Source organism: Acinonyx jubatus, chromosome D1 (assembly GCF_027475565.1).
Source record: "Acinonyx jubatus isolate Ajub_Pintada_27869175 chromosome D1, VMU_Ajub_asm_v1.0, whole genome shotgun sequence".
Lineage (NCBI taxonomy): Eukaryota > Metazoa > Chordata > Mammalia > Carnivora > Felidae > Acinonyx > Acinonyx jubatus.
The window spans coordinates 13,110,390-13,131,352 of NC_069390.1; the positions used below are offsets into that span (position 1 = coordinate 13,110,390).

General features: G+C 46.4%; 1 protein-coding gene and 1 long non-coding RNA gene across 4 annotated transcripts; both read right to left on the reverse strand.

Annotated features, from left to right (window-relative positions):
- Window positions 1-294: 294 nt before the first annotated feature.
- On the reverse strand, window positions 295-6,482 carry LOC128311664 (uncharacterized). The gene is made up of 3 exons (XR_008290178.1): window positions 6,405-6,482; window positions 4,048-4,131; window positions 295-1,796 (listed from the first exon to the last, which is right to left on the reverse strand). It is a non-coding gene; the product is annotated as an uncharacterized LOC128311664 (long non-coding RNA).
- A 3,232-nt stretch (window positions 6,483-9,714) lies between these two features.
- LRRC55 (leucine rich repeat containing 55) lies at window positions 9,715-20,629 on the reverse strand. 3 transcript variants are annotated; one of them, XM_053203157.1, is made up of 3 exons: window positions 20,267-20,629; window positions 17,826-18,302; window positions 9,715-13,901 (listed from the first exon to the last, which is right to left on the reverse strand). In XM_053203157.1, exons 1-3 carry the CDS (start codon window positions 20,286-20,288, stop codon window positions 13,666-13,668), a joined length of 735 nt encoding a protein of 244 aa, XP_053059132.1. In that variant the 5' UTR covers window positions 20,289-20,629; the 3' UTR covers window positions 9,715-13,665. The 3 variants fall into 3 exon arrangements, with proteins under 3 accessions (XP_053059132.1, XP_053059131.1, XP_026901189.2); XM_053203156.1 differs by having other exon boundaries at window positions 17,826-19,256; window positions 20,267-20,628; XM_027045388.2 differs by having other exon boundaries at window positions 17,826-19,365; window positions 20,267-20,628.
- Between the last annotated feature and the right edge of the window lie 334 nt (window positions 20,630-20,963).

A 20,963-nucleotide genomic window follows, 5' to 3' on the forward strand; every position in this document is an offset into this window, starting at 1 on the left:
GGAGAAGCCTCTACTAACCTCCTGGATCCACCCCAGGCTCCGCTCCCATCCCCCTTTGCCTCTCTTCCTCTTCCTTCTACACTTAGGATCACTAATGTTTTCTATACTTAAAACACGCAGAGTCGGAGGACTGTCAGTTGTGTCCAGTCTTTCCCTGAGAGATCATCTGACTCCTTCCCATTCAAAGTGTGGTACATGGACCAGTGACGCTGGTGGCTTGTTAGAAATGCAGTTCCCGGGCCCTTCCAAGCCTGCTGCTGTAGAATCTGCACCTTAACAAGATCCCCAGGGAATTGTGTACACTGAAGACTGAGAAGTGCTGCTCTAACCCACTTTTATTTATTTATTTTTAATTTTTCAAACAAGAGGTGACATCTGAACTCTGGAGAGGTAAATGGACTTGTGAGTTGGTAGCAAGATGAATTTGGTTTCATAAACATTTGTTGAAAAGCTGCTGTACATCCTGTGCTAGGCTCTGTGGATAAAAGGTGAAGTAGGGATCCTGGTCTCTTTGGTCTTTTTGTTATTCTTTCATGTACCTAACATTGCCTTGCCCACACCGGGGCCTCAGCAATATTTGTTGAATTTCAGCCTGGGGTTGCTGCTTCTTCACTGCAACTGCCTTCTATAATTATCAGCCTCCTGGAGTAACTTGTAGCACTTTTGGACAGAAATAAATAAGTTCTTCAAGGAGGAATTCAGAGAGTGGGCTGTATCCTTCATTTTACCAGCTCTGGAGAGTAGGATCCCAAGAGTCTAATAATGAGATAGGGTGCCTGCACTCCAGAAATCCATATATCACAGATGACAGAAGGGGAGCATCATACTGGAACAAGGAGTGATTTCAAATTGGTGAAACATCTTTGATGAAGCAATACAGGATATATAACAGGCCCAAATATCAGTGATTGGTTCCACTTCACCAAAGTGAAGATCTCTTAAGATCTGATCTCTATTGGAGTGTCTAGTTTTTCCTTTAGGGGCTTTATTCTTTTTTTTTTTTTTAATTTTTAATGTTTATTTATTTTTGATAGAAGAGCACAAACAGGGGAGAGGCAGAGAGAGAGGGAGAGAGAGAGAGAGAGAGAGAGAATCTGAAGTAGGCTGCAGGCTCTGAGCTGTCAGCACAGAGCCTGATGTGGGGCTCGAACCCATGGACCACCATGGGATCATGACCTGAGCCGAAGTTGGTCGCCCAACCCATTGAGCCAACCAGGCACTCCGGGGTTTAATTCTTGATTTAACATTTGCTTAAAGTAATCATTAGAAAGTGCCTTTATTTGTAAGGCAGACATTGCACCTCCCTTATCTGTTCATCACAATAGTGACTGCAGCTGGTTCTCGCTGTAATTCACAGGCTCAGGGCTTGCATCTGTGCTTCCTTTGGCTGCTGCATCACTTCTGGGAGCTCAATATTCTTCTGCTATTGTGGAGTGGAACAGGGTTTGAAATTTTTTGCATGGAAGGAGACACATAACACTTTGCATCTGAGTTGTAGATGACTTTTCCTTTGGGGAAAAACATGCTACCACGATACATTTCTCAATGACATTTTACAGTAGTAGCTTGGGATGTCAATACACTTCCAGACCAGTAGGAGATGGGTTGTACTCTTCTCTTTATTAATTTCTGTTGGCCTTGTGAAACTCTGTTAATAGATCATTACAGTATGGTGCACTAGCATTGCCTAAAGCAAAGGAAAGTGATGCAAGTTTCCAGTGGTGTTATTCTTGGAGAAGTTGGAAACTAGGACTGAAGATTTCATGTGTTCCTTGCATTGGCCAAATTAATCACATCTAGAATAATTATAATATTTTTAATATTAAAAAATAGCAGTGGCTAATCTTTTGTCGATTTCTTACAAGGTGCCAGGCATGATTCTTAGCTCATTAATAGGGATTAGATCATTAAATCATGACTACAGTGCTATGGGACAGGTGGCATCCCCATTATACAGAGAACAGAATGAGTCAGTGAAATATTGAGTAACTTATTCAGCTGGAAAGTGGCAACAGCTTATGGGTGCTGTTGCACTTGGGTGGTTAGATCTGGGAGCATGGGCTGCTACCCTCTACATAGTTTACTTTTGGGGTGGAAAGGCCACTCTGGGTTTCAGGCTCATGTTGCTGACATAGTTTTGTCCTCTATAGATCTTTTCCTCATAGGGCAGTCTTTCAGTTGTGGATGCTTTGTAACAAATAGTCCTAAACAAAGCGGCTTAAAATGATAAATTGGTCGTGTTAAAAAAGAAACTGTGGCATATCAGACATTCTAAGAGGTTATTTGAGCAAACGTCAATTTGATTAGGGGAGTGCCAAATTGGAAAGAGTTAGGGGAAGGCACAGAAGCAAAGCAAAAGAGTTATTTGAGTGACTACAGCTTCAGTGGTCACCTTATTTGGGAAAGAGTAGCTGGCTATTTGCTATTGGTTGTCCTTAGGTCTTCATTTTTTAACTTTGAGGCATTACAGGCTTTAGGTTTTGGTTTGCTCTTGTAGGTGACGAAGGCATTAAAGCCACCTCAGTCTAATGGCCTCTTGTTTAATTAATTCAACAGTGGTCATCCCTGAAGTTTAGCTGGACAGTTTTTTTGCTGTTTCTGCTTGGGGCTGTGCTCAGAGGGTGTCTGGGGCTGGAATGTTCGAGACAGATTTACGAAAATGTCTGGTGCCTGGAGGGATTGGCTAGAAAGCTGGGCTCAGCTGGCACACTGGAATGCCTGAGTCTCTCTTCTCTCCACGTGGTGTCTCCATGTGGATTTTCCCTCTGTCTCCATGGATCAGACTTAATCCACAGAAGCTTAGGGCTCCCAAGAGCACACAAGCAGAAGCTGTCAGGTCCTTTTAAGGATTAGGTCTGGAACAGGCATAGCATCTGCTACCTTCTGCTACCTTCCCTTGGTGAAATCGAATCACAGAGCCAGCCCAGATTCAGGATGGGAATGAACTACTGAAGTGAGGCACGACTCACTGAGTTCCATGTTTGGAGACTAGTTGTCACAGCTGGCCACTGTGACCTATCTAGTATATGACCGTGGTTTAGCACACTGGGCAGGGAGGGCAGGTGTGGATTAACACTTCGACTTTGCCACATTTCAGCTGTGTGATTTAGACAAGTTACTTGAACATCTCTCAGCTTCTAGTTCTTTCTCTGTAAAAGAGGGAAGCTAGCAGTAGTCACTCTCACAAATTGAATATCACTCTGTGCAGGCATTCCTCTAAGCCTTTTACATACATGAACTCATTTAACCCTTCCAGAGACCCTATGAGGTGGCTACCATTATCCCTTCAAATGAATAGAGAAATTCAGACACAAAGAGATGATGTCGCCTGCTCAAGGTCACATGGCTACCAAGTGGCAGCACTGGGATGGGAACTTAGGCAGTGTGGCTCCCTAGTCCATGTTCTTTATTTTGCTCTCCCTTTGTCAGTAGCAGCTCTCCCCCAGTGAGACACCAACATGATATTGCAGGTAATGTGCTGGATGCATGTGTGGTACAATGTCAATGCACAAAAGTCAGCATTATGAACATTCACAGTATTAGCATCATACTGAGAAGCCCAGCTCATCACCATTTCATTCCTTGGCTAAGACAAGTACAAGCTGTTTGTCCCCATTTTTCCTTATACGATTCTATGCAATATTCCCATTTCAAACATATCTGGGCCCATCTCAAATAGAATTTGTTTTTTGGATTTGCTTCTTTGTCTATAGCTGAGGGAGTCTTATATTTTCCTTCTAGGAAATCACTCTGGAGGCTTTGCCTCTAGCCCATCACTGCGAATGCAAATCTATCTGTACTCTGAAAATGCTGCTGATTATTTCGGCTTGAACTCAGTCCCTGAAGCTCCATTGCTGTGTTTAACATCCACTGGGACCCTGGGAGTGACAGGGAGTATTTAAAGCAATGCTGCATGTTCAGATTTTTTTTTTTTAACTCTGTCTCTGGGCTCTTAGGTTTGGACTGTTTCCTGACATTATGAATCTGTTTGTATATCTGCTTCCTCCCTCCTCCTTCCAACTTACTCATCAGGGTTTTCTGACTTACTGGTTGTTGACTGTTGGTATTCTTTTTTTTCATAGAATTAAGACAGACTTTCTGCTACTTGGGTCTTGCTGAGCATAGCTATAGCTGAAGGAAAAAAAAAAAGATGAGGAGTTATTCTTGATTCTTCTTTTGTTCTCTCTCCTCATATCCAGTACATCATCAAATCCCACTGGCTCTGCCTCTAAAATCTATCCTTAACTTGTCTCCTTGTCTATCACCAACACTGGTATCCCTTAGAACATCTTCCAACCAGGCCTACTTAGAAGGCCCCTTCCTGGTTCCTAGCTTACATTCTTTCCCAACTGTTGAACATTACCCACATAACATCCAGAATAGCCTTTGAAAATGTAATCAGAGCATGTTATTCCCTTGCTTAAAACCCTCCAATGGTTTACCATGGCATTTACATTAAATATGAAGTCTGACCAGCGTTCATTAGGACCTATCTGATCTGGACCCACTTTTTCTGGACCCTCATCCCCCAACCCTCTTCCTGCTTTATTCTCTTTGTAACAATTGTCACTATTTGGAATTACTTATTTATTTTTGTTTATCATTGGATCTAACTCCTCCCACCCCCACCCCCATATAGAGAGTAGGCACCAAGGGGCAGGGACTTTATCTTGTTCATTACCATATACCCAGCATGTGAAACATGGGCCTAGCACATGGAGATGTGCGATCAATATTTTTGAATGAATGAAGGTGTAAACTGCTCCTTTATATGGGACTCTAACTCTTGACCAGCTAAAAAGTCCTATATCAACTACTTCCATAGCTTGGGCTTTTTATTTATGTATATAGGGACCTATTTTGAATGCTGGCTCAGCTATAGAAATAGAACTTATGAGAAGATATTTGCAAATGACACATCAGATAAATGGTTAGTATCCAAAATCTATAAAGAACTTATCAAAGCCAACACCCAAAAAACAAATAATCCAGTGAAGAAATGGGCAAAAGATATGAACAGACACTTCTCCAAAGAAGACATCCAGATGGCCAACTGACACATGAAAAAATGCTCAACATCACTCATCATCAGGGAAATACAAATTAAAACCACCATGAGATACCACCTCACACCAGTCAGAATGGCACACATTAACAAATCAGGCAACAGCAGAAATTGGCGAGGATGTAGAGAAAGAAGATCTCTTTTGCACTGCTGGTGGGAATGCAAACAAGTGCAGCCACTCTGGAAAACAGTATGGAGGTTCCTCAAAAAACTAGAAATAGAACTACCCTATGACCCAGCAATTGTAGTACTAGGTGTTTATCCAAAGGATACAAAAATGCTGCTTCAAAGGGGCACATGTACCCCAATGTTTATAGCAACGCTATCAATGATAGCCAAATTATGGAAAGATCCCAAATATCCATCGACTGACTAATGGATAAAGAATATGTGGTACATATACAATGGAATACTACTCGGTGATGAAAAAGAATAAAATCTTGACATTTATAGCAACGTGTATGGAACTAGAGGGTATTATGCTAAATGAAATAAGCCAGTCAGGAAAAGACAAATATCATATGATTTAACTCATACGTGGAATTTAAGAAACAAAACAGATGAACATAGGGGAAGCGAAGGAAAAATAAGATAAAAACATAGAGGGAGGCAAAGCATAAGAGACTCTTGAATACAGAGAACAAACTGAGGGTTGCTGGAGGGGATGTGGGTGGGGGGATTGAGTATTAAAGAGGGTACTTGTTGGGATGAGCATGGGGTGTTATGTTGAAGAGATGAATCACTGGGTTCTACTCCTGAAACCAATACTATGCTGTACACTAACTTGAATTTAACTAAGTAAATTAAAAAAAAAGAGGAAAGAACCCTCTGTGTTGTAAAAATCAGCCACATTACATATTTTCTAGAACTCCATGCTGTGTACTCCCAAATGATTCTGTGAGCTAAGTGTAAAGCAGGGGAGAACACATTGGATAATATTTTTTCTTTATACAACACTTTTGTAGTGGCTAATTATTTTATTTTATTTTTTAACAAAATTATTTATTTTGAGATAGAGATAGCACAAGCAGGGGAGGGGCAGAGAGAGAGGCAGAGAGAGAGAGAGAATCCCAGCAGCTTCCACATTGTCAGCATGGAACCCGATGTGGAGCTCAAACTCACAAGCTGGGAGATCATGACCTGAGCCAAAATTGAGTTGGACACTTGACCAATTGAGCCACCCAGGTGCCCCTCATAGTGTTTTTTTAAAACTATGATCTCTGCCCTCCATGGTGAGTGGGTTAGGGGTAATGACCAGTAACAGAAAGAGGATAGCCTCTTAACCACCATGGGTAGTAGCTCTTTCCCATCACTCCCTGTTATCCCTCCAACAGCAAACCTGTCCTACAGCAAAGATTTCTGGTAGACATTCTGAACTCTGAATCCATAGGCCAGCTCTTTAACTTGGTCATATTTTTTCACAGTTTCCTTACCTGTCATCACGATGACCATTTCAATGGGGAGGCTCATTCCTATTATGAGTTCATGTTGCATTATTGTCTGTGTGCTTCAAACACTTCTGGTCTCAGTCCAAATTGATCCAAGTCAGGTCTGTAAGGTTTTAAGTAACTTTAAAGCAGTTTGTAAGTTGGAATGAAAAGGAAGAGAAAGAATAAAAAATTTGGAGCATTAAAAAATTGGAAAGGGTAACTATTTCTAGACTTAAAAGATAAGAGATTGAATTGGAAAAACTGTTTCTAGGCCTATGTGATAAGAGATAAAATTGAAAAAGACTTTCAGCAACAAGGCCCACTAAAATTTTTCAGTTTAAGTAACTTGGCCAAGGTGAAACAATTAAGAATATGAATGTTCTTATCTATTGTTTCAGATAATTCAAAGGTTGCCATTAAAAGAGAGGTCACCACGGAAGAGGAAGGGAAAGCAAGGAATCATGATGGGCTTGAAAACATCTTTAGGAAACAACTTTTGTGTGTGCTGAAACCTGGAACTTAGTTGAAGCAAATAGAATAAAGGCCTACCAATGTAAGAGGTAAATTGCTAGGAAACTATGAACGTGGATTCAAAAATTTGACTATTTTGACCACTGAGACCTAAATCAATGGGAGGCTGGTTGAGGAAGATGGGCAAGCCCCAAAGAGTGCATGCTCCCCAGTACCCACTTTAGATATGGCCATGGTAGATAATGGAAAGGGAGATTCTCCAAGCGAAGAGTCAGAAGCTACAGAGAATGACTGACAAAGAAGTTCTTAGCAGAAAGCAGAACCAGCGACTAATAAAGCAATTTGATCTGAGGCCTTCATAATGCTCTCCCACCAGGATTTCAGAATTGCTATGGAATGTGACAGCTGTGAGTTTTTGTTTCCCACGTTCCAAACAAAGATTTTCATCTTCCATTAAGCTGTCCTTGGGCCACTGTTGTATATTTGGTAGGTGTTAGTGGGTGGGAGGTAACTTTCCTTTTTAGTGCACGGACACCAGACCACAAAAAGGCCCAGTGGAAAGTACCGCAAAATTGCTGATCCTGAGCTCTGAGCTGGATGTGGAAACGGTGATAGGGAGATAGGTGATAGGGAGAGCAGATGGTGTTAGAGACTGGTGGGGTTTATCTAACCCTGTTTCCTTTGATTCTTGGTACCTACTAGTGTACTCCTTTGAAGTTAAATGGAGCCATGGGACCGAGTTCAGGCCAGTGAAATATGGCTGGAATTATGTACAATACTTCCAGCTTAACCCCTCCAAAATCTCCCTTGAGATCCACCCCATTGCAGAGGATGCAGTGGAGGCTCTGTGGCCTCAGGGATGCTGGAGCCACTGGAAGGAAGGAATAACCCATGTGGGGCAGAACCTTTTATATGCATTGGGATGTGATATGAGCAAGAGATAAGGCTTCATTAAATTAAATAATCCAGAAAACAAACCTTTCTTCTTTTGAGGTTTTGGGATCACCTGTTATCACAATTAGCATTGACTAATGCAGCAATCAAAGATACATGCAATTAAAAATACAAGATATGTTTTACCTTGTTACCTATTACCTCCAATTTTCTTTCACCAGATAATTGCAGAGGATCTCTGTGGCTAAAGCTCACTTCTGATTGAGACTAGATTTTCTCTATGTCTTACGGTGTTTTTGTCCCCTAAAGTCAGTTAGTCCCCAGGGATTACTGAATGCCTAAACCCAGATCTACTACTTACTAGCTGTGTGATCTTAGACACATATTAGCATGTCTGAGCCTCAGTTCCCTTATCTGTAAATAGGTATAATAATACTACCTATCTTGGGTTGTTGTGAGAATTAAGTGAATCAATCCATGTATAGTGGTCAGCACAGCATCTGACACATAGTATGTACTCAATAAATTTATTTTATCATTGTTGTTGACATCATAGATTGCTAAGTATATGCTTGGCACGAGGGACAGCACTGAAGAAATTATACAAATTCTGGACTTCTGTGAGATATCTGCTTATTTCATGACCCTTGTGTTTGATTTCGTACTTGTTCAGTATAGTTTCTATTAAGTACTTAATTTTAAGAGAAAGGTTTTGCATCTCTCCAATCTACTTTGGAAAACATCGCTTATGGCTGGGCATGTTCTTTGTCTTTCTGTCTGAGTGTTCTGAGTCAGTATGTGTGTTCCTGTTAGTGGCTTTACTCTCTGAATGCAATATTTGTCCATACCCTGTGGCAGTTGGAGTGGGGGGAATACAGGAAGGTGAAAATCCCTATTGGTGGAAGGAACCACTTCCTGCCTCGAGCCACTTCCTGCTTGGATCCACTTCTTGCTCAGATCCACCTCCTGCTTGGATCAACTTCCTGCTCAGAGCCACTTCCTCTTTAGAGTGTTAAGTAAAAAATGGCTGCCATTGTACTTATAAAAGTACACTTTGCTCCTCTTTTCTGTCCCTTTTCCCAGGGTACACTATCCAACCATCTCATTTCCAAAGGTGTGTAGGTAACATTTGCAAGATCCAAGTGGTTAAGAATCCTTTCCCTTCTCTATTAGCCTATGAGAACAGAAACTGAACCTATACCAGTGATATCATCATTCAACCCTTACACCATGCATTTAAATGCCTGGTTTACCTGTATGCCTGAGCTAGGGTCTTTATGGGCACACAGCTGGTGTGGGCCATCTCCCTGGCACATGCTCCTTAGTGATGCTAATTAGGTAGGCACACCCACTTGCCTTGGCGTGTTTTATAGTTGACCCAAGCTGCAAACACCAACATGTATAAGACATATGCTCTCTTCTTTGTGTAATTTCAGGCACCAAAATATGCCTACACACAGGGGTGTGTGCATACAGACACACACATATTCTTTTTTGCCTGGTAGAAATATGCTTCTGTGATGTTCCTTCTACTCCCACACATGCCCCTCCATGGTTGGCACATCTCCTAATTATTCCCATCTACTCCCTCCCCATAGACCTTTTGTGTGTATATTTTGGCACACATTCTCTTGATTCTGCCTAGTTCCTCTTTTTCTTTTTTTCTTTCCCTGCCTCCCTCCCTCTCCCTCCTCTTCACAACTCCTTAGAAAATTTGTTAAACTATACACTCTTTATTATTAATGTACATTTATGAAAAATTCTTCACAGTTACAAAAGTGCATGGTTATAAAATCATCTCCATACAAAGGTTGGCATCTTCCCCTTCCCCACCCCTCCCTAGCCCTCCCACCCCCAGACATCAGCATTCCACAGGACAGTGCTTAGAAAAACTGAGAGCTCAGTGGATCCAGAGCTCTCTATCCAAAGCTGTGGCAAACATGGCAGTGATTTACACAAGACCTTGCAATTTGCCTCCTTCGCTTCCCTTTTGCCTCCTTCTGAGGTGGGTAGAGCAGACAAGTTTCTCTAGCTTTGGGAAAATTTTCTTCTGAGGGATGAGCAAAGATGTCTCCTTATACTCTTCCAGAGCTTAAAAGAATGTCAGAGCAATATCAACAAAGACATCTACAAGGAAAATGGAGGTTGTAGGTCTTTCCTGATGGTTGAAGAGAAATGCCTCTCTTGGTTTGTTCAAATTCCATATGCCATCTTCCTTGAGAGGAGCTAGCAAACTGTAGCAACTCTGGGGACCTATTTTTTCAGGATTCCCTGGTAATCCCTAAAGGAATGGAGAAACAGATGAGAGATTGTCTGAGGGTGACCAGAAGCAACTGGTCCAGAATGGTGTGGTGCAGATTGGGGTCTTTTCTAAAAAACAATTTTCATGGCCCAGACTTTGACTGTCACAGCTCTGTTGGTTAGTTAAACTTTGATATCCTCAGACCCAGCATGAAGGAAGATTCTGTGATGAGGACAAATCTCTGTGATGAGGATAGAGAACAGAAAGAAGCAGTCAGGCTGTGGCTGGGCTGCCTCAGCCACATATTTTTCTCTTTTTATATTTTTCTGAGCAGCTATACCTAACCCAGCCCTAATGGGATTCCATATTAGTGTATCAAGTGATGCAATAAAGAGATGGTTGAATAATGTCAGGGAAATGAACTCAAGTTCCAGAGACGTTGTCCCCATATCAGTAGATACCCAACATATATGGAACCTCATGAACAGACACATGGACTCAAAGATACCACAACATTTACGTGTTAACTAGTCTGGAAAAACTTATTCAAGACTTGTAGGGATACCATCATGGTTTCTTGGTCAGAAGGGTTGTGTGAACATTTCCAACTGGGCAGTTAGATTACCTCCAGAGAAATGTGCTTCTAGAAGCTTGCTTATGATTGCCTGTGCAAGATGGTGGTGGGAGAAATGGAATTCCTTGGCGGTAAGGGAGTTTTATCATTGTGCTTTAGTTAACTGGGGACCTTCTAGTAGCTGGAGAGGAATCTGTTGTTTAAAAGCCATGTATCCTACTCAGAAAGGTGTGCCATTAACGGGGACCAAATAATCTCATTATAAAGGACATTTGAATTCAAGGGGCATTTGGAATCTTGTTTGGTTCTAGTTCTATGCAAAAAAGGTACATATCTTAAAATATATTAACTATATTTCAGGAAATAAGAGTCTCTAGGAGATTATAATAGATGTATATGGTGCCCCTCTATGGGAGGTTTAACTATTTGTGTCAACACTATTATTTCTAAAAGTTTCACCCCAAGTACATTAGGCTATTAGCTTGATTGGTAAAGAGCAACCCCAGTCCATCTGTCCTTGGGCATAGTAGAAGAAGAGAGCAGGCACAGTTCTGCTCCAGATGTCACAGGAGTGGGGGCCTTGCTCAGATGTTGTGAGATACGAGGTTCAAGTACCCCAGGTCCAGCAAAGTTTCTGGGTGCTCTTTTGGTTGACTAGCTCAAGGAAGCATGAGTAAGGGAAGACTTCTTGGAAGATGACATGTTATTTTTCTTTATTCCTTTCCTAGGAGGATGGGACGATGCAAAATTGTTGGATCTGAGGGCTAGGTAGAAAGCCCCTGTTTTTAACCTTCATCCTGGCCAGCCTTACCAACATGTTGGACTGTGCCTTAATGTCCTCCTCTGTCCTGCTGAGGTTCTCACCCCATCTCTCCTGCAACCATTGTATCTCTTGCAACACAACACAGCAGGGCTTGAGTAGGAGGGGTTAGCACAGCTTCATCTCTCGTTTCCCAAAGAACTTCTTTTTTCCATGATTTCCACCAAGGCCACCAGTTCTAATGTGTTATTTGCACGTTGCAAGGCAGATGACTCCTATTCATGTGCTATTTGTGCTGCTCCTGTGTTTCAGAGGCTCCAATTGCTCTACTGTGAGAACATCTAAATCTGTGACGGAGCTGGGTTTTACTGCCTTTTATTTAGCTGACATACTGGACGTTCATGGCTGCTGAATCCGAGGGCCCTACTACCCAGCCATCCTGGGCATTCTCTTTCCCAAACACCTGGGAAAGCTGAAGAGAGAACCGAGTTGGAGTTGAGTCCCAGCTTTACTGCTTTGGCAAGTCACATCTGCTCTTGAGTCTCTATTTTCCAATATGTAAAATAGGAGTAATGGGTTGTGAAAAGTCAAGAATGACGCCACAGCATTTTAGGAGCTGTCCAGTGCTGAACAAAAACAGGGTGGAAGCTGACGAAGCTGATGGCAAAGTTGGAGATGACGGCAACAATGGTGATAATAGAGCTTCACACATCAAGTTACTTGATTTTTGACAGACTGATTAGACAGTTTCCCTGAATAGAGCTGCCTATCACCTTCCTTCTAGAGTGTACCCGGATAAGTTTGGGTAAGATACTCATCTCTCTACACTTAATTCATCTATAAAATGGGAATAATAAAAACCACCAGGCAGTGTTGCTGTGAGAATTGAAATAAATAAGTCAATAAATTTAAAAGTGCCCCGAAGAGTGCCTGGCCCTTGTTGGGAGCACTTATTCATCAGCACTACTCGAATTCAAACTTATATAACTTCAGAGGGAACTGTGATGTTCCTCAGCTTGGATTGGGTAGAAAGAACACAGACTTTATTTTGCTTGTTAAGCAACATGTGACTTTGAATACTCTCTGAACCTTTATTTCCTCATCTGTACAATGGGAACAACAATGCTTACCTCGGAAGATTGTTGTATGCATTAAAATGAATTGTCTGTGGAGAGAGCTTATCACAGTGCCTGACACTGGCAACAGCTTGGTAATTAATTAATAGCTCTCATACCCTGATGCTTAAATGGGTGAATTGCTCAGAAGAAAGAGCAAATCCTCCTATGGTCACAACTGTGGTGGCCTTCTATTCCTTCAGTCCTGGCTACCCTCGTGCTACAGTGCACTTTCTTGATGAGATCCTTTGGTGGGAGCACCGTGGCAAGAACAGTCACAAGATTAGGAGTTCCGGGGTGCCAAGACTCTTGCTGCCCAATTGCTGGACCTCCTGCTTCCCTCTTCTGAAGCTGAAGCTCAAGTGAGAGGCAGGAGACAAGGGTAGGAGAAAGGACACTGAAAGTGTCCACCCTCAGCTCAGTACCTGGGACCTCACTTGCAGGCTGCATTTGGTGGACTTAGTTTGGGAGGCAGTCAATATGAGGTGGTCTCACCTCGTAGCTCCTGGCAGGAGACCTAGGAGGCTGGCATGGGGGTGTTCTCTTCTTCAGGAGGCAGTGTTGGGCAACTCCAGGAGCGGAAAGATTGGGTGTCAGAGGGAAGTTTTGGTCCTGTGCTGCATCTGCTCTATACACTTAAGTCAGGAGGTGTGGTCACTGTTCTCAACACGCCATGCATATTTTGGCCTCCGTCATTTGCTTATGTCCCCCTTTCTTTGTCTACTTGACAAAGCAGACATTTTTTGATAACTCTGTTTGCAAATTGCCTCCATTCTTGTAATTCTTTTAGACTTTCCTAGGCACAATTGATGATCCCTCCTCTGGGCTTTCATAACTATGTGCTCAGAGTGCTGACAAATTGTCTTATAGGGAATAGTTTTTGAATCTCTCTCTTCTATTAGAGGTAAGAGCCTAGAGGGCAGGGGCTAGGTTAGAGTCATCTGACATTTCCATTTGGCACAGTGTCTGGCCCACAGTCGAGGCTCGCACAAAGGTGGTTTCCTGACCTTGCTTGGGTCATGAAGTGGCCAGGGTACCATGGAGCCAGAGTGAGCAGCGTCCAGTGGTCAGAAGCAGTGGTGGCCAGCAGCATGAGAGATGTTAGGCACCCACGTCAAATCTCTTCCTCTTCACTGGCCTTGCTCCAACGGTGGCAGCAGTTGGCTGTGATGCCCAGGAGGAAGTTGGTGACCACGGAGGCAATGGAGACCACGAAGCCCACAAATGCAATGAAGAGATAATCATCCAGGGTCAGAGTCAGGTGGCAGGCCTTGAAGCTCTCCTCAGTGAGGGAGAAGAGTGGGGCACCCTCGACTTCAGGGGGCCCCCGGCACTCAGCCAGTTGAGAATCTGCAACACAGAACCCAGGAAAGGTGAGGGGCCGGAGGAGAGTGAGTGGAATGGAGAGTCTCCCACCACCCCCCTCCCCCCAAGAGAAGTTGAGTCCTTTTATTGAGTTTCTATGTGTCAAACATTTTACTTACCTTCTTTACTCTCCTCAACAACACTTGAATCAAATATTTTATACCTGTTTTTAAAGTTGTGGAGATCACTGCTCAGAGAGTTTAGTCACTTGCCTGAAGTCCAATAGTCACTACTGATGGTAGATCTAACACTGTCTTGTGACATTTTCATCTCTTACAGCAGTTTCCTAACTAGTTTCTGGGCTTCTGCCTTTAAACCATCTTGATGTAGTTGGCTGAGTATCTTTGACACCCGAAGTCCTATCATGTACTACTCTGTGCTTGAAACCATCCCCTGACTTCTTATCTTCCCATGGAATGAAAGCCAAGGTCCTCACTGTGAGCTACAAGGACTCTTCTTTCCCTCTGCTCCTTGTTCACTTTGCTCCATCCACACACACATTTTGATCATTCTTCCATCACCCTGAGCACATCCCTTTTCAGGGTGGAGAGGGTGTGCCTTTGCATTTGTCCTGTGTGGGAGTGCTTCTCCCCTGAATCTTGGCACAGCTCAGTCCCTTATTCCTTTGGGATTTTGTTCAAGTATCACCTTACTAATGAGCCTTCCCTTTATGATTCTATATAACATAGTAACTCCACACCACCTCTCTCTGGGCTTTCTCTACTTTCCTGCTCTGCTTAATTTTTCTCCATTGTATTTATCTTGTCTCACTGTTTCTTTATTATCTGTCTCCTCCTCCATGAATATAAGTTCTTCCCATGGTGTTCCTAGTCATTGAACAGGGTCCTGTCCCTGTAAGTGCTCAATGAAACTTTGTTAAGTGGATGTGTGGATGAATGACTCTCCAACTTGAAAGCATTGGGTCTTTCTACTATCCCATGTGGCTTTTCCAGGGATGTAGAGTATAGGGTTATGAGTATGGACTCTGGAGATATTGATCTGGGTTCTATCCCCTCTCTACCCCACACTAGTTGTGTGACTGTGAGTGACTTACTTAACCCTTCTGTGTCTTGCTTTCTTCATCTGTAAAATAACGATAATGATGCTATCTGTAACATAGGATTGTAGTGAGGTCTCAGTGAGTTAACATATATAAATAATATATCCTTGGCAGATAATAAGCACTATGTAAACATGTGCTTTTGTTAGTATCCTAGGCTGGTCTCCCTGGACAAGTCAGTGAGGGTCATATTCTTTAGATAGTCTTCTGTAGGAGAAGCTTCTCCTTCAATGGGATTACTTTTCTCTCCATCATTGATGGTCCCACCTCACCTTTCCAGGGTCACTTGTACAAACACATGGTTGTCAATGGTTTCATTTTACTCTGCCTTGGAAGTAAGAGTGGTGTGCAGTTGGAAGCTCTGTCCTGCATTGCCAGGCACCAGCTTTGTAGCAGGCAGTCAACCCTTTGCTCAGGGTATAAGTATTAATTAAGCTCTCACCTTGGGCAGGTCGTTTTTTTGTTTTTGTTTTTGTTTTTGTTTTTTTGCCTTTCTGGCTCTCGTGCTCTCCCTCCATAAGAAGGGGATAATTCAACCTAAATTGTAGAAGATCAATATGCAGAAGTTTTCTAAATTAGGTGGTACATAAACGCTTATTCATCCTGTAGTTTTTGAGGGCAAAGAATAAAATGATGGATTTGGATTGCCCCTTTTGAGAAACGGATTAACATCATTCTCCTTAGAAATGAGGAGTCAGTTTGGGGGAGAAGATGCAATCTGCAGTGCACGTGGAGGGGTCCCTGTTGGCCACATGCACAGCACTCCAGACCCTGCTCAGGACAAGATGGCATCTGAAGTTAACCATTAAGGGCTCTCCTCTTAGAACCAGAAGATGCATAACTCCAAAGTCTATTGTGTGCATGACTGGGGTGGTGCAAGACAATGTGAAGTCAGGGAATGTGGGGGAAACTGAAGGCAATTGGTATGGACCCTGCAGAGGAGGCTCTGAGGACAACTGGCAGGACCCTGGAGGAGTTCAGGATGGGACCCTGAGGGCTGATAAAGCCCTCTGGTAATTCAAGGGGCCAGTTTTGAGGTTGAGTATATCCCAAGGGCACCCTTCTGTCCCTCTCTGTTGGGATTTGTCCAAAAACCATGGATAATTGTAGGAGAACAAAAAGAAGACAAAAGGAAGATGATTGTCTGGTCCTCCCTATTTTGGCAAGTTCTTTGCGCCCAAGAGGAAATATCCTGGAGGATGTCATGTGCTGAAGAGCCTGTTCGGTGGAGAGTGGGGAACCTAGTGGCCAATGGACAGTTACTTTCCCTCTCTGGGGCTGGGGTCCCTCATCTGCACTGTCATGAGTCTGCCCAAATGGGATCTTGGACCTCTCTCCTGCTCCCCAGGAGGCTGTGCTTCTTCTGAAGGGGAGCAGGGGGCCTCAGAGATCACAGGAGGTGGAAGGTGCATGTGGTGGCAGATGTGCTCCAGGGTGCCCTTTCTGTCCTTAGTACACAGGAAAGAGGGGACAGCTTGCAGCCTTCAAGGGGTGAGCAGGTTGGGAGATGGCTCTAGGCAGCCTCCCCCTCGTGCCCCCTAGCATTGTCCCATCTCCATCCCCAGCTATTTTGGTCCCGGAGAACTTCCTCCCACAACTGTGTAGAAACAGTGGAATCGTGACCCACACCCCTCCCCCAAACTATTTTGGTCCTGGGCTCCCCACTCAGTCTTCCTCTCCCTCCTACCTCATTCAGCATCGTTCTTTTGGAACACATGCTGAGCCAGGCTCTGGGAAAGCCCCTGAGATGGTGCCCCCAGCTATTTCCCGTCATTCTACTGCAGGGGGGCTGATGCCAAGGCTCAGTGCTGCCACACAAGAGAGCCAGTGATGGGGGGCCGCATCTGAGCACTGCCTACCTCCAGGTGAGGTCAGGGCCCATCCAACCTCTGTGATTCACTCTCCATCGGTCCCCAGTGCACCCCCAATTGGGATTGATTGGTTAAGTCGCCAAATCCATTTTTCTTCTCAGCTCCCACCCCATGCCCTAACCTTGCAGAGCTCTGCTAAGGCCCTTTGGGCAGCCCAGAACTCAGGCCCCGACTCTTCCTGTTAGCTTTGGACCTGACTCTTCAGGATATAGCCAGAAGGCAGCCAGACTGCCAGAGTTTGAATGCTGACTCCAACACTTAGCAGCTGTGTGGCTTTGGGCAAGTTATTGACCCTCTCTGCGCCTTGGTTTCCTTCTCTATAGAACAGCGTGTGTAGGGATCTCATCATGGTTCTTCTGAGGATGAGATGAGCTAAATATGACATATGTTTAGGATAAAGCATAAGAGTAAGTCCTGGCAGATAGTAAGTACTAAAATAAAGAGTGTTTGCCTGTTTCTGTTTCTTTGAGTTTTTCCAGCACTTGGAATACTTTAAAAAGCAGCCTGGTAGAGTAGAACAGGGCTTAAGAGTCAAATAAACTTGGGTTTTATCCACGACCCTGCTACTTTCTAAATGAGCGACCCTGGGCAAGTCTTTTCATTGTTCTAGAGCTCAGTTTCTTCACCTGCAAAATGGGAGTCACCAAAATGGGGGGAGGTAATGCGTGCCAAGTTCTCAGGTCACGGCAAAAGCTCAGCAACTCTCGTTTACTATCTGTCTGCCTCCGCAGGTCCCAATTGCCGCAGATGCAAGGGTGGTGTGTGTTTCACTGGCGAACGGCACCAGCAAGCAGGGCAAGGACTCAACGGATGAAACTTGTGGGGGGACAGGGCTGGTGTGCACAGAGGCCAGCCCAGACCAGGGCACGCACCGGGTGCTAAGAGCTCTCAGTCCCTCCCTGTTCTTTGGATCCTTTGCTGGCAGGGAGGCAAGCCCCTCTGTGCCCGTGGCTGCCCAGTCCCGCCCTCCCGCCTTACCCGCCGTGCAGCGCTGGATCCGGTTCCGCAGCCACTTCAACAAGGGCTCCATGGTGCAGCCGCACACCCAGGGGTTGCCGCCGATCTGCAGGGTCACCAGCCCTGGCAGGCCCTCCAGGGCCTCGAGACTGAGGAAGGCCAGGCCCCCGTAGCTGAGGTCCAGGTCTCGGAGCTGCACCAGGCCCTGGAAGGCTTGGGGGTGCACCCTGCGCAGCCACGGGTTGTGGCTCAGGTCGATGTGCACGAGGCCGTGGGCTTCTTGGAACATGTCGGCCGGCACGTGGCTGAGGTTGTTGTAGCTCAGATCCAGGTGTGCCAAGCGCTTGGTGTGGAGGAAGAGGCCCGGGGGCAGCTCCACCAAGGAGTTGTTACGCAGATCCAACACCCGGAGCTCCATGTAGCATGTGAGGTAGCCGGGAGGCACGGCTGTGATGCGGTTGTGGGCCAGGCTGAGGTTGCGAGTGTCCATCGGCAGGTCTGGGGGCACGGAGAACAGCCGTTGGCTGCTGCAATCCACCACCTGGTTACGGCACGTACAGAGGACCGGGCAGCTAGCGCCGGCATCCGAGCGCATGGCCCCAGCTGCCAAGAGGAGGGAGACCAGCAGCACAGCTGGGTGGGGGGGCCCAGGCCAGGGTAGCTGGGACCAGGTGTCACCCATCTTAGGCAGCTGGCAACCACCCTGCTGAAGGGAGCCCACTGGGGCCGGGGCTGTGTTCATGAATCAAGAGTCGGTGGCTCCGAAAGACAGTTACATCATGGCCAGGGCCCCAGAAGGTGGGGCTTCTGGGCACGTGGCATCATGGCTCAAGCCTTTCCCCGGAGCCTCTGAGCACCAGAGGGCTCCCTAGGTGAGATCCACAGGAAGTCCCCTTTAGAGCCGAGGGGGCAATAAATCCAGCCGAGGTCCTACAGGGTCTGAAAAGATGATCAATGCTTGAGAGAGTGAGGGACTGAGGCTAGGGCTGGACCAGCTGCTAGCAGGTCCTGGAAGGGTCCCTGTGGGTCTGTGTTCCTCTCACCCATGACCCCTGGCTGCTTCCTGTCTTGCATTACGTTGGACAGGTGGTGGAGGGGGTGAAGGACATAGATTGTGTCTGTTGAAGGTCCTGGCACATCTAAAAACCCGGAGCCCAGTCCCGAATCTGGGACCTATTAGGAGGCCAGGGCTGCATGTGGGTCTCCGGCATTTGAGGTCTCAGAAGCCATTTCTTCTGGTGGCCCAGGGGGCTCGAGTCCAAGGGGGTCCTGGGGTGGGTGTTTTGGGAAGGGAGCCTGGGGCAGAGTGGGTCTCCATGGGCCTCCTGAAAGCCCGAGTCGTCAGCCTCAGTATCTACTGAAATCCCCAAGGAGGCTCTTCTTCCCCCAGGTTGGGGAGGACCTTGAGTGACACCCACTGCCGGCTGCCAAGGCTGGAAAGAGCCATGTGTCCTGGAGAAGCAGGATGGAGATCAGCTAGGACCGCTTTGGCGACTTCTCCCCGGCCAGTGCCTCTCTCCCAGCCCAGCTCTGCGTTCAGCAGGTGGGGGCAGAATTCCCTCTGTCAACAAGGAAAGCACTCAGGCGGAGATCTCCAGTGCCCTCGCCTCCCTACTGTCCTTCCTAGGTTCCCTGGCCCCCTTCTTCTCTGCCACCAGCCACAGCGTTTTCTCTGCATGCTGTGTGTCAGGTGTGGGCAGCGCTGGGCTCAGACCCCACCCTCACACTGTGGTTGCCTGTCCTCCTCCCGGGGTTCTGTCCTGGGCGAGATGCATTCGCTTCTCCTCCCAGCCTCACCCCTCAGCACCAAACACCCCACCCCTGGGCAACTCCCTAAAACAGGCACACACAGCCAGGCTGGCTGTTTGCATACCCCTTTCAAACAGGGTTAGCACTCCCCCCTCTCTCTCTCTCACCCTCTCCCTCCCTTACCTTCTCCCTCCTCTCTCTCTCTCTCTCTCTCTCTCTCATTCACACACACACACACACACACACACATTGTTCTCCTGTGATCTCCCCACATTTTGCCCTGCCCTGTGCTCACACCTCCCAGTTTTCTGTCCAACTGCCTTCTGCACACGCACTGCAGAACCCCCTTTCCAGTCCGCCCCCCCGCCCCCCATGTTCCACCCTCCTGCACACCCCTAATCCCAGCCCCCTTTCTACAAGCACCCCACTCTGCTCTCTGTTCCCCAGTGTGAGCCCACGTCCACATTTGGTCAGGCAGAGAGAGCGATGACATACCCGGTGTCTCAGCTCTGCCATCCACCGCATCCCCTGTGGCCCCTGGCTGTCCTCACTTGTCCTCCCTAACCCCCTCGGTCCGGCAATGCCTCCCCTCCCAGCACTTCTAGCCCCAATCCCGCCCACCGGGAAATCACCCAGCTCCTTTATCCAGACCCATTTTTCTGAACCCCAAGGTCCCCCCTTGCACTCCCATAGGCCCTCAGGAGCCCACTTACTCTGTTCCAAGGACACAGCCATCAATCTGCAGCAGACGTGGGTCTCCCTCCCTCATCCTGGAATCCCGCTTGCTGCTTCAGAACAGATTGCCTCCCCGGCACTTCCCCTCCCCCGGCTTCTCGTTCTCCATGGCTCCTGGATCCCGGGGCAGCATCCTCTGTGGTTTCCTGTCCTGTGCTCCCGGTGCCTGGCCAGTCCCCTTCTTTTACTCAAACGGGGAATCTGAGAGAGGATGCTTAGAAGAAAGTTCACAGAATCCTCTGAATGCTTCTTCCCGAAACTCAGCTGGTGCTGAGGCTGCTGGGGTATGAGGCTTCCGCCAGGTCTTCCCCTCCCTCCGCCTTCCGCCTTCCTTTCCTCTCTCCCCCTCCTCTCTCCCTTTTTCGCTCCCTTTTTTCCTCGAGGGCCAGGTACTGACGTTTCGCTGTCTCTTAGCAACTGCCTCCACATCTCTGAGCAACAGGAGAGCTGGCTATGGACCCCACCAAGAAGAGAGAGAAGAGAATGAGGCAGTGGCAGAATCCACAGCCACCTCCTGGGTCCCAGCGACAGGGCAAGGGAGACATAGGGGGAGGGGGCAGGGGCAGGGCGGGGAGGAAGGCAGAGGGGGCAGGCAGGGGGAGAGGGCAAAAGGGCCCTGTGGGAGAGGCTGGAGTGGGGGCAAAGCAAGGGTCTGGAACGTGAGATGGGGGAGGG